We start from the raw sequence: 12,293 nt of genomic DNA on the forward strand, positions 1-12,293 counted from the left end.
ATAGGCCAGTGTAACGCTCATTTGGAAGCTGAGACCTTCAAAACTCATCTAAATGGATCTTTTGTTGTCACTTTTTTGAATTTTTGACTTTTTCTTTTAAGGCGAGACGCTGCAGGTGAATAGGGGGAAACAAATAAATGTAGAGACGTCAATTTGAAACTTTTGCTGAACATCACAGATATAAATATGAGAAAACAATGTTTTGCATTTTTTCTGTCATTTTATGTTTTCACATAAAAATAAGGCATTTTGAGCATTAAAATGGCCCAAATTGCCTATATTTTGGGCAACGAAATCAAAATAATGAATTGAGCCAGATTAAATGGTTTTATTTTATTGACATATTAGAAACTAAGATTTTTTCAGAGGGATTTTGGATATTTTGTTTAGTTTTTCAATAAACTAATCATCAGTGAAAAAATCTGTAAAAACTCAAATTCCGCCTGTTTTGTTGGTTTCAAAGCTGAATAAATCAGGCTAGGAATTAGATATTAAAAAATCCCTCTGAACAAACCTTCAGAATGTTGTTGTGTCTCAGCCTGTAAAGTGTGGAGTCTGTGGGAGCTTCTATAAGGGCTCAGGCTCTGCCCGAGTGCGGCTTCTCTCATTCAGAGAAAACCAGCCCTGAAGTTTTGTAGCGAGTGCGCATGCTCGGCCCGTTCTTCCACTTTTCCGCTCCAGCGTCTCGTAGGAGGAAAAACACCATATTTGGGTGAAAGCGTCATCACGGGGCCCCTTAGCAGGACACGTGGATGTCAAATCTGTCAATATTTATGAATGAAAACCCGCGGGAAAGACGGACTTTCTACGCCCACAAAAAAGTGACAAAAATGTGACAAAAAAAAAGACAAAAAATGACCAAAAAAAATTATAAAAATGTGACAAAAACATGATAAAAATGTGACAAAAACATGATAAAAATGTGACAAAAAAGTGACAAAAATGTGACAAAAAATGACAAAAAAAATACCAAAATTTGACAAAAATGTGACAAAAAAATGATAAAAATGTGACAAAAAAATGATAAAAATGTGACAAAAAAATGACAAAAAAAGACCAAAATTTGACAAAAAATTGACCAAAAAAAAAGACAAAAAAATGACAAAAATGTGACAAAAAAGTGACAAAAATGTGACAAAAAAATGACAAAAAATGACAAAAAAATGACAAAAATGTGACAAAAATGTGACAAAAAAATGTGACAAAAAAATGTGACAAAAAATGACAAAAAAATGATAAAAATGTGACAAAAAAGTGACAAAAATGTGACAAAAAATGAAAAACAAAAAATACCAAAATTTGACAAAAATGTGACAAAAAAATGATAAAAATGTGACAAAAAAATGACAAAAAAAAGACCAAAATTTGACAAAAAATTGACCAAAAAAAAGACAAAAATGTGACAAAAAAGTGACAAAAAGTGACAAAAAAATGACAAAAAATGACAAAAAAAATGACAAAAAAATGTGACAAAAAAATGTGACAAAAAATGACAAAAAAATGACAAAAAAATGATAAAAATGTGACAAAAAAGTGACAAAAATGTGACAAAAAAATGACAAAAATGTGACCAAAAAAAGACCAAAATGTGACAAAAAATGACGGCGCAGCAGCTACTTCCGGGTCGCCCCCACCTCGCAGACAAAACATCCTAAAATAAACATCATCATTTTTATATCTGACATGAAAACTAAGATGTAAAGGGAGGAAACGTAACGAGCTGCTTTTCCTGGAGGGAAACGAGCAAACTTAACGAGTTAACGACACAAACTTAACCCGACACTGCTGCAGGGCGAGCGCTCACCTTGCTGGGGTCCGGGGGCAGCTGGGCCTCCATGGGGAAGGGGCTGCCTGGGACGGGGTGTCCGTCGTAGGCCACGTTCACCGAGTAAAGCCCCTCCTCTTTGGGGGTGAAGCGGGCCCTCTGCACGCCCGCCGACACCGGCTCCAACCGGCACGGCACCGCCTTCTGCCCGGGACTCAGCTGAGGACAGAGCGGGGACAGAGAACGGTCACACACCTGGGAAAGCACTTCCTGTCCCATCTCCACAGCTCAGGACTCACCAGCGCCACCTCCAGCTGACCCTGTCCTCCTGCGCCTTTAGTGTCGATGGTGAACTGCTGCTCCTGCCCCACCTCCACTCCTACAACACCATCAGAAATGTCACACAGTCTGCTCTGGCTTTGGAAATACTGAGGTGTCAGAGGGTTTACGGCCATTTCAAAGTCCAAAATGTTAAATGTTTTAAAGCCACGACCACAAAAACGATGGGATTTTTTTTAGAGTTAAAAGAAAATTGGACACAACAGACAACTTTTATATTCGAAGCCAAAACTGCAGCAGAACATGGGAGAAAATAATCCCAAACGGGAGACTTGGCAGCCATGAACTAGGGCGACGTGGCCAAAAAATTAAAATCTAGATTTTTTTACTCAGTTTGGACGGTTGTGATTTTAAGCAATTTTATTTGAAATAAACTTTAAAAAAGTCTCTGAAGAAAACTGCTCAAAGTCCTGCTCATTAATATTTCATAATGTAGCTACAATTAGGCCCATTAAGAAAACACAGCCCTTTAAGGGTTATTTCTGTTTTAGATATTCCTTGCTGGATTTTTGTCATTTTTTTGCTGGATTTTTGTCTTTTTTTTGCTGGATTTTTGTCTTTTTTTTGCTGTTTTTTTGGCATTTTTTTGCTGGATTTTTGTCACTTTTTTGCTGGATTTTTCTAACTTTTTTGCTGGATTTTTGTCACTTTTTTGCTGGATTTTTGACACTTTTTTGCTGGATTTTTGACACTTTTTTGCTGGATTTTTGTCACTTTTTTGCTGGATTTTTGTCACTTTTTTGCTGGATTTTTGTCACTTTTTTGCTGGATTTTTGTCATTTTTTTACTGGATTTTTGTCACTTTTTTGATGGATTTTTGTCACTTTTTTCTGCTGGATTTTTGTCACTTTTTTGCTGGATTTTTGTCTTTTTTCTGCTGGATTTTTGTCACTTTTTTCTGCTGGATTTTTGTCACTTTTTTGATGGATTTTTGACACTTTTTTGCTGGATTTTTGTCATTTTTTTGCTGGATTTTTGTCACTTTTTTGCTGGATTTTTGTCTTTTTTTTGCTGGATTTTTGTCACTTTTTTGCTGGATTTTTGTCACTTTTTTGCTGTTTTTTGTCTTTTTTTTGCTGGATTTTTGTCACTTTTTTGCTGGATTTTTGTCACTTTTTTGCTGGATTTTTGTCATTTTTTTGCTGAATTTTTGTCACTTTTTTGCTGGATTTTTGTCTTTTTTTTCTGGATTTTTGTCTTTTTTTTGCTGGATTTTTGTAATTTTTCTGCTGGATTTTTGTCACTTTTTTTTCTGGATTTTTGTCACTTTTTTGCTGGATTTTTGTCACTTTTTTGATGGATTTTTGTCTTTTTTTTGCTGGATTTTTGTCACTTTTTTTGCTGGATTTTTGTCACTTTTTTTGGCTGGATTTTTGTCACTTTTTTGCTGGATTTTTGTCATTTTTTTGCTGGATTTTTGTCTTTTTTTTGCTGGATTTTTGTCACTTTTTTGCTGGATTTTTGTCATTTTTTTGCTGGATTTTTGTCATTTTTTTGCTGGATTTTTGTCACTTTTTTGCTGTTTTTTGTCTTTTTTTTGCTGAATTTTTTGTCACTTTTTTGCTGGATTTTTGTCACTTTTTTGCTGGATTTTTGTCTTTTTTTTGTTGGATTTTTGTCACTTTTTTGCTGGATTTTTGTCACTTTTTTGCTGTTTTTTTGTCACTTTTTTGCTGTTTTTTTGTCTTTTTTTTGCTGGATTTTTGTCACTTTTTTGCTGGATTTTTGTCACTTTTTTGCTGGATTTTTGTCATTTTTTTGCTGGATTTTTGTCTTTTTTTTGCTGTTTTTTTGTCACTTTTTTGCTGGATTTTTGTCTTTTTTTTGCTGGATTTTTGTCACTTTTTTGCTGGATTTTTGTCTTTTTTTTGCTGGATTTTTGTCACTTTTTTGCTGGATTTTTGTCACTTTTTTGCTGTTTTTTTGTCACTTTTTTGCTGGATTTTTGTCACTTTTTTGCTGGATTTTTGTCACTTTTTTGCTGGATTTATGTCACTTTTTTGCTGGATTTTTGTCACTTTTTTGCTGGATTTTTGTCTTTTTTTTGCTGGATTTTTGTCACTTTTTTGCTGGATTTTTGTCACTTTTTTGCTGTTTTTTTGTCACTTTTTTGCTGGATTTTTGTCACTTTTTTGCTGGATTTTTGTCACTTTTTTGCTGGATTTATGTCACTTTTTTGCTGGATTTTTGTCACTTTTTTGCTGGATTTGGCATCTGCACAGTAAAGTGAAGATTACTGCACGGATTTCGAACTACTCCTGGTATTATTACGCCTTACAATATAGTCCCCCCTTTTATCCGCTTAGAAAATCCACATTGTTTAATTGTGTGTAATTATACTTTGTAGTGGAACACTTCACGTAACCATATTTAAATAGGGGAAACGTGGAAGAGCTTGGTAGCTTCTATCTTGACCTGTTTTGGAGCTATAGAGGAGAGAGGGAGAGGCTAAATGCTAACGCCGTCTGCGCTGTGTTTACGTGACTGAAGATCAGACAGGTCCTAAAGAACTCGTCACAGCTCAGGTAAGAACATATCTCAGTGTGGAAAAACGCTGGCCTGTTCCTTTAAATACTGATGTAACAATGTAAATGTTGAACTCTGTTATTTCCTGTCTGCACTCACGGCCGCTGAGGTCGTCCACGGTGACGCTGCTCAGATCCAGAGGAGCAGCTACTCCCACAGAGAAGGGGCTTCTGGAGATGGGGTCTCCACCGAACTTCACATCCACGGACATCTCCCCCTGAGGCACAAACACATTTGAGTAAGAATCAGGTGTAGGAGTCGGTAAAGTAAAGCGTCTCCGTCCTACCTGCTGCGCCGGCGTGTACTTCACGGTCTGGGAGTAGTCGTAGTTGTCGATGATCTCGAAGTCTTTGACCGAGGAGGAGAAGGACACGTCCAGAGGAGCTTTTCCTGCTCCTTTAGTCACGACGGTGAAGTGAGTCGGCTTCCCGCTCTCCACCCCTGACCCAGAGGAACAAAAACAATTGAGTCAGCATCATTTTCAAGTCTGTAACTGGTCGAGGATCATTTAAATGTGGTGGAAAAAATCTGAGAACAGTATTTTCTTTTTAAACAAATATAGTAAAAAAAACTCAAAATCCACTGTTCCAAATGATTATGCAGCTGTTTCAATACATTTTAAAGCATATTTACTGAAATCAAAAGATATTTCAATCAAAAACATCTGGCAGGTCAAGTTATAGTTTACCATAGGACCTTCAAAAATGTTAAGGGGAGACACTACAGGCAAAACTCATTTTTTTCAGTTTTCAGGTTTTGGGCCAAATCTGTCTCTGAACATACAAGCTTTCACCCGGAAACAGAAAATATGCCTAATCTTCACAATAACATGTTTAAATATTGCGCTGATTCAATGTTCCCCCATAGACTTATATGGGAGAACACAATTTCAAGGGCCTTTTTCTCCAAACACATGTTTCTGTCATTGTGGCGACACTATGTCCACGTCAGTCGGACCTAAAGACTTCACATTTTCCAGCCTTGAACTGAACAATATTTGGAAGATTTTTTCAGAGGGATTTTTTATTATTTAATCCCTTAAGCCCCATTTATTGAGTTTTTCATCAATTTTTAATCCATTCTTTGTCCTTTTTTGTCACATTTTTGTCACTTTTTTGTCACATTTTTGTCACTTTGTCATTTTTTTGTCTTTTTTTTTTTCAATTTTTTGTCTTTTTTTCATACATTTTTTATAGATTTTTTGTCACATTTTTGTAATTTTTTTATTGAGTTTTGAATGTCAAAAAATAAGGCTAAAATTAAATTTTTGCTAATTTTTCCACTAAAAAACTGCTTATTTTAAAACTAAACAAGAAATCCAAAATCCCCTGGGGCATTTTTCGGCATAAAACACCTTGTTCTTATATGTAAAGATAAAATGACAGAAAACTTGCCATGTATTTTTTTCTCACATTTATGCCAGTGATTGTATTTTTTTCTCACATTTATGCCAGTGATCGACAGCAACAGTTTCAAATTGATATCTGTAAATATACATTTTTTCCCTGTTCACCTGCAGTGTCTCGCCTTAAATCCATTAAACTTGTGAGTTTTTGGACAGTTTCTGCTTGGATTTCTTTGCAGGATGTTAGAATAACCTCCCAGAGCTGCTGTTTGGAGGAAAACTGCCTCCCACCCTCATAGATGTTTTTTTTGTTGAGGCTCCAAAGGTTCTCAACAGGGCTGAGGTCAAGGGAGGAGGGGGTCCACATCATGAGGTCAGGGGAGGAGGGGGTCCACATCATGAGTTTCTCTCCTTTTCTGCCCAGAGCAGCCAGGGATGCAGAGGTTTTCTTTACAGCAGGACATGGTGCGTTGTCAGGATGAAGAGGATTTTGATCTTCAGGGAGCCTAAAAGGGCCTCCCCCAATGATTCTGGCCCAAAACATGACTCCGCCCCCTCCTTACTGACGTCACAGCCTTGTTGGGACATGGTGGTCATTCACCAACATCCACTACTCCATCCATCTGACCATCCAGGGTCACACGGCCTCATCAGTGAACAATTAACTAATGTTGAGGAATTTAAGTATCTGGGAGGGCTAATAGACTCAAAACTATCCTTCAAAAAACAGGTTAAAAAAGTACTGAAAACTGTAAATGTTAATATACAGAACTTTAAACATCATCATTAACGGACACAGCAGCGATTACATTCCTGCGCTCTGTGATACTGGCTCATATTGAGAACTGCATCACGAGCTGGTCCTATATGAGTCATGCTGCCATTGGGCCAATCAAAGCTACAAAAGAGCGTTGAAAATAACCTTTGTCACAATAGGCCAGGATGAATGATGTGTGTGAGTGAATGTATGGTGGTGTCAGAGGGTCCGTTGGCGCAGACGTGTGTAGTCGTGAAAGCGCCTCTGACAGTCTCCCCCAGGGGAAACTGAAGCTACAAACGTAGTTTACCATCACCGAGTGTGGAGTGAATGTACAACTGTCTCATGTAAAGCGCTTTGTGACTATATGTCTGTGAAAGGCGCGATATAAACAAAGATCTTCTTCTTCTTCATACAAAAAAAAGTGTGGCTGAGGCAAACAAACATGTGATCGTGTTTAGTTAATCATGGTAGTTAGTGATGCAATTATCAGTGTAATACGGGTTGTGCAATAAGAGCCTGATAACATGGGTTGGGCAATAGGGGTCAGTGTAATGCGGGTCAGTGCAATACAGAATGGTGCAATATAGGTCAGTGCAATATCAGGTGTGTCAGGGCATGTGCATTAGTGAGGTTTGTGCAAAACAGTCGATGCTTTTACTATTTTCTATTTTCTCATCTGTCCACTTTTGTTATCATTTGTTTTAACATGATGTGATCACTGTTCTCATCTCTGTCTCTATGTACAGAGTCTGTACAGAGTCTGTACAGAGTCTGTACAGAGTATATATATAGTCTGTACATACTCTGTACATACTCTGTACATAGTCTGTATGTTTTTACTAACTCGTGTGTAACAACCCTCCAGGGCGTCTGCAGATGGAAATTAGCCTAAATTTATATAATCTGGCATATTTACATTTGTAAAAATGTTTATTAATATGTATTGTCTCCTTTTCAAATAAATAAAATAAAAAAAAAACAATAAAAAAAACAAGACTGTTTGAAAGGGAGTTCCCTTAACTGGGCTTAACCTGAAAACTAATCATCCCAGGGATCATCGTCTGAGATGGATGTGATTCAAACAGCCCTGAGGCACAATAACATCCAGGAGCTTCATTGAACAACTTTTTTTTCTTTTTTCCTTTATGGCGCTGAAATACAGTTTGCATAATAACTTGGAACGTGGTGTAGATCATTCTAAGGCTGAGAACAAGAGTCATGTAGTGACTATAGTTACTGTGAACACTGAACGTGGTGTAGATCATTCTAAGGCTGAGAACAAGAGTCATGTAGTGACTATAGTTACTGTGAACACTGAACGTGGTGTAGATCATTCTAAGGCTGAGAACAAGAGTCATGTAGTGACTATAGTTACTGTGAACACTGAACACGGTGTAGATCATTCTAAGGCTGAGAACAAGAGTCATGTAGTGACTATAGTTACTGTGAACACTGAACGTGGTGTAGATCATTCTAAGGCTGAGAACAAGAGTCATGTAGTGACTATAGTCACTGAACACTGAACGTGGTGTAGATCATTCTAAGGCTGAGAACAAGAGTCATGTAGTGACTATAGTTACTGTGAACACTGAACGTGGTGTAGATCATTCTAAGGCTGAGAACAAGAGTCATGTAGTGACTATAGTTACTGTGAACACTGAACACGGTGTAGATCATTCTAAGGCTGAGAACAAGAGTCATGTAGTGACTATAGTTACTGTGAACACTGAACGTGGTGTAGATCATTCTAAGGCTGAGAACAAGAGTCATGTAGTGACTATAGTCACTGTGGACACTGAACGTGGTGTAGATCATTCTAAGACTGAGAACAAGAGTCATGTAGTGACTATAGTCACTGTGAACACTGAACGTGGTGTAGATCATTCTAAGACTGAGAACAAGAGTCATGTAGTGACTATAGTCACTGTGGACACTGAACGTGGTGTAGATCATTCTAAGACTGAGAACAAGAGTCATGTAGTGACTATAGTCACTGTGAACACTGAACGTGGTGTAGATCATTCTAAGACTGAGAACAAGAGTCATGTAGTGACTATAGTCACTGAACACTGAACGTGGTGTAGATCATTCTAAGGCTGAGAACAAGAGTCATGTAGTGACTATAGTCACTGAACACTGAACGTGGTGTAGATCATTCTAAGGCTGAGAACAAGAGTCATGTAGTGACTATAGTTACTGAACACTGAACGTGGAGTAGATCATTCTAAGGCTGAGAACAAGAGTCATGTAGTGACTGTAGTTACTGTGAACACTGAACGTGGTGTAGATCATTCTAAGACTGAGAACAATAGTCATGTAGTGACTATAGTTACTGAACACTGAACGTGGTGTAGATCATTCTAAGACTGAGAACAAGAGTCATGTAGCGACTATAGTTACTGTGAACACTGAACGTGGTGTAGATCATTCTAAGGCTGAGAACAAGAGTCATGTAGTGACTATAGTTACTGTGAACACTGAACGTGGTGTAGATCATTCTAAGGCTGAGAACAAGAGTCATGTAGTGACTATAGTTACTGTGAGCACTGAACGTGGTGTAGATCATTCTAAGGCTGAGAACAAGAGTCATGTAGTGACTGTAGTTACTGTGAACACTGAACGTGGTGTAGATCATTCTAAGGCTGAGAACAAGAGTCATGTAGTGACTATAGTTACTGTGAACACTGACCAGTCCGAGACAGTCCTGGTCCTTCAGCTTTGACTCTCGACGCGTCGTGAGAAGGATCCACTTTGACGGTGAACGGGCTCTGAGGCACTTCCTGTCGGGCAGAGCAGACGTTAAGAATAAATAAACGATGAATCCATGCACGTGTCTTCCCCGTGATACCTTATCTGTGAAGAGCACTTTGACCGTGAGGCGTCCCGCGGCAGGAGGCACGTATTTGACGGTGAAGGTGTCGTCCGCGTTTGGGATGATGTCGAAATCCACGTCGGCCTCTTTGTCTCCGACCATGTTGGCGTCGCACTTTATGCCGATGCTCACCTCGCCTGCCAGACGCACAAACACAGATGAGCCGTGGTTATTTAGATTCATCAGAGGCAGATCACTGATAACACCAGACTGACCATATACATGTCTGTGTCTATAGAGTCATTTTAAATAACTGATATTTCAGCAGCAGCAGCTTCGTGGTTGTATAAGCCAGGGCTTCTCAACCTGGGGGTCGGGATTATTATGGCGTCGTAGCAAACATGCTATTTTACCAGGGTGCCATTATTTGTTCTAAATTTAATTCATTTTTGTTTTAGCCATTGTTTTTTCTTTGTTTTTTAAGAGTTGTATAGTTTAACCTCTGAACTCCCTCCTGAACCGAGAGGATCTTTTTCCTCACGTCATCACATTTGGTTTTTTTGGGGTATTCAACTCATTTTTGTCACATTTTGGTCATTTTTTTGTAATTTTTTAGTAAATTTTTTTATTTATTTTTTTTACGTATTTTGTTTATTTTTGCCCAAATGCTTTGCTAATTTTTTTTGAACTTTTTCCCATTTTTGCCCCATTTATTCCCCAATTTTATTTCATTGTTTTTACACAATTGTCCCTTCCTTTGCCACAAATTGCCTCAACTTCCCCCCCATTTTTCACACATTTCTTGACATTGGAGATGAACCCGACATTTTCCACACATTATTGTTCTGTTTTCTGGTTCTATGACAAATATTTTAGAGCAGGCGTCGGAAAAAGTATTGTTGAGGAGTCGGTATCAAAGCAACTGGTATAAAAAAAAAAATGCAACGGTTCTAAACCCCAACTGTGACTATTCTGAGGCTGAAAATCCCATGAAGCACCCAGGGCCGTGGGAAGATACATTTTTGTCACATTTTTGTCACATTTTTGTCACATTTTTGTCATTTTTTTTGTCACATTTTTTTCACATTTTTGTCACATTTTTGTAATTTTTTTGTCACATTTTTGTCATTTTTTTGTCATATTTTTTGCCAATTTTTGGTCAATTTTTTCACATTTTTGTCACATTTTTTGTCATTTTTTGTCATTTTTTTGTCACATTTTTATATAATTTTAGTAATTTTTGTGTCACATTTTGTCACATTTTTGTCCTTTTTCTTTGTCACATTTTTTCGTCAATTTTTTATCAAATTTTTGTCGTTTTTTCGTCAATTTTTTGTGACATTTTTGCCACTTTTTCATCAATTTTTCGTCACTTTTTTGTCACATTTCCATCATTGTTTTCGTCTCAGTTTTGTTGCTATTTTCTCACCTTTTTTCACAGAAGCTTTTGGATTGGGGTAAAGCCACACTGGAGAAAACGTGCTCGGTTCAGGCGGGAGTTAAGGGGTTAATGTCCCTGTTTTTCATGGTCCGACCCGGGTGGGGGTCACGATCCTAATTAACTGTCATAATAGGGGTCGCGACTCTAAAAGGTTGAAAACCACTGGTATAAGCTACGCGGCGGCGGAGTGATGTTTCTTGTTTTAAGCCGTTTTCACTCATTTAGACTTTTTTCCTGATCGGACCCAGTTTCCTTTGCTCTTTTGAGGACGTTTACGACGAGTTCTGAGGTAAATCTCACTTGAAATAAGAAAGTAAAACAGCCAATGAGATAAGACCAATGTTCTTACCCCATTGGCAAAGAAAACAAATGTATTGAAACGAGTCAGAAACATCTCAGAGCAAGTAAAATAATCTGGATCAAAAGCCCAACTATATCTTTCCTTGTCAAAACATCTCAAATTCGGATTATTATGCTCAAATTGAGACTTTTATACTAATCTAGTTCACTAGTTTTTGCAAAGTAGATCCGAGTTTTGATGCAGTCGGTCCAGAGACGGCATTAAAGGAAGTGACTTGGTTGTTTCAGCTCAAATATAAATAAATCTATATATATAAATATTTGTGTCACATTTTTCCCCATTTTTTTCTGTATTTTTTTGCCCAGTTTGCCCTATTTTTTTTTTTTTCAACATATTTTGTTTCTTATTTTTGCCCAAATTCTTTGCTAATTTTTTTAGAACTTTTTCCCATTTTTGCCCCATTTATTCCCCAATTTTATTTCATTGTTTTTACACAATTGTCCACCTTCCTTTGCCACAAATTGCCTCAACTTCCCCCCCATTTTTCACACATTTCTTGACATTGGAGATGAACCCGACATTTTCCACACATTATTGTTCTGTTTTCTGCTTCTATGACAAATATTTTAGAGTTGGCGTCGGAAAAAGTATTGTTGAGGAGTCGGTATCAAAGTAACTGGTATAAAAAAAAAATGTAACGGTTCTAAACCCCAACTGTGACTATTCTGAGGCTGAAAATCCCATGAAGCACCCAGGGCCGTGGGAAGATACTTTGGCTCGGGGGTGCTGAGAGACAAGATTGCCCCCCCCCCAAAACGCTATTTCTTTGCTTATTTCCTATTTATTTAACCCCTTAACTCCCGCCTGAACCGAGCACTTTTTCTCCAGTTTGGCTTTACCCCAATCCAAAAGCTTCTGGAAAAAAGGTGAGAAAAGAGTGACAGAACTGAGACGAAAACAATGATGGAAATTTGACAAAAAGTGAGAAAACATTGACGAAAAAG

General features: G+C 37.7%; 1 protein-coding gene across 4 annotated transcripts in view; it reads right to left on the bottom strand.

Moving 5' to 3' along the window:
- flnba (filamin B a) overlaps positions 1–12,293 on the bottom strand; it is a gene marked incomplete at its 5' end in the record, with an annotated part of 180,105 nt that overhangs the window by 60,627 nt on the left and 107,185 nt on the right. For all 4 annotated transcript variants that reach the window (XM_079555971.1, XM_079555973.1, XM_079555972.1 and 1 more), the window contains 6 exons: positions 1,805–1,984; positions 2,065–2,144; positions 4,730–4,847; positions 4,917–5,071; positions 9,425–9,515; positions 9,584–9,744. In XM_079555971.1, coding sequence (XP_079412097.1) covers positions 1,805–1,984; positions 2,065–2,144; positions 4,730–4,847; positions 4,917–5,071; positions 9,425–9,515; positions 9,584–9,744 — 785 coding nt within the window. The remainder of the gene's footprint in view (positions 1–1,804; positions 1,985–2,064; positions 2,145–4,729; positions 4,848–4,916; positions 5,072–9,424; positions 9,516–9,583; positions 9,745–12,293) is intronic.

This window comes from Gobius niger (assembly GCF_951799975.1).
Source record: "Gobius niger genome assembly, chromosome: 5".
NCBI classification, from domain to species: domain Eukaryota; kingdom Metazoa; phylum Chordata; class Actinopteri; order Gobiiformes; family Gobiidae; genus Gobius; species Gobius niger.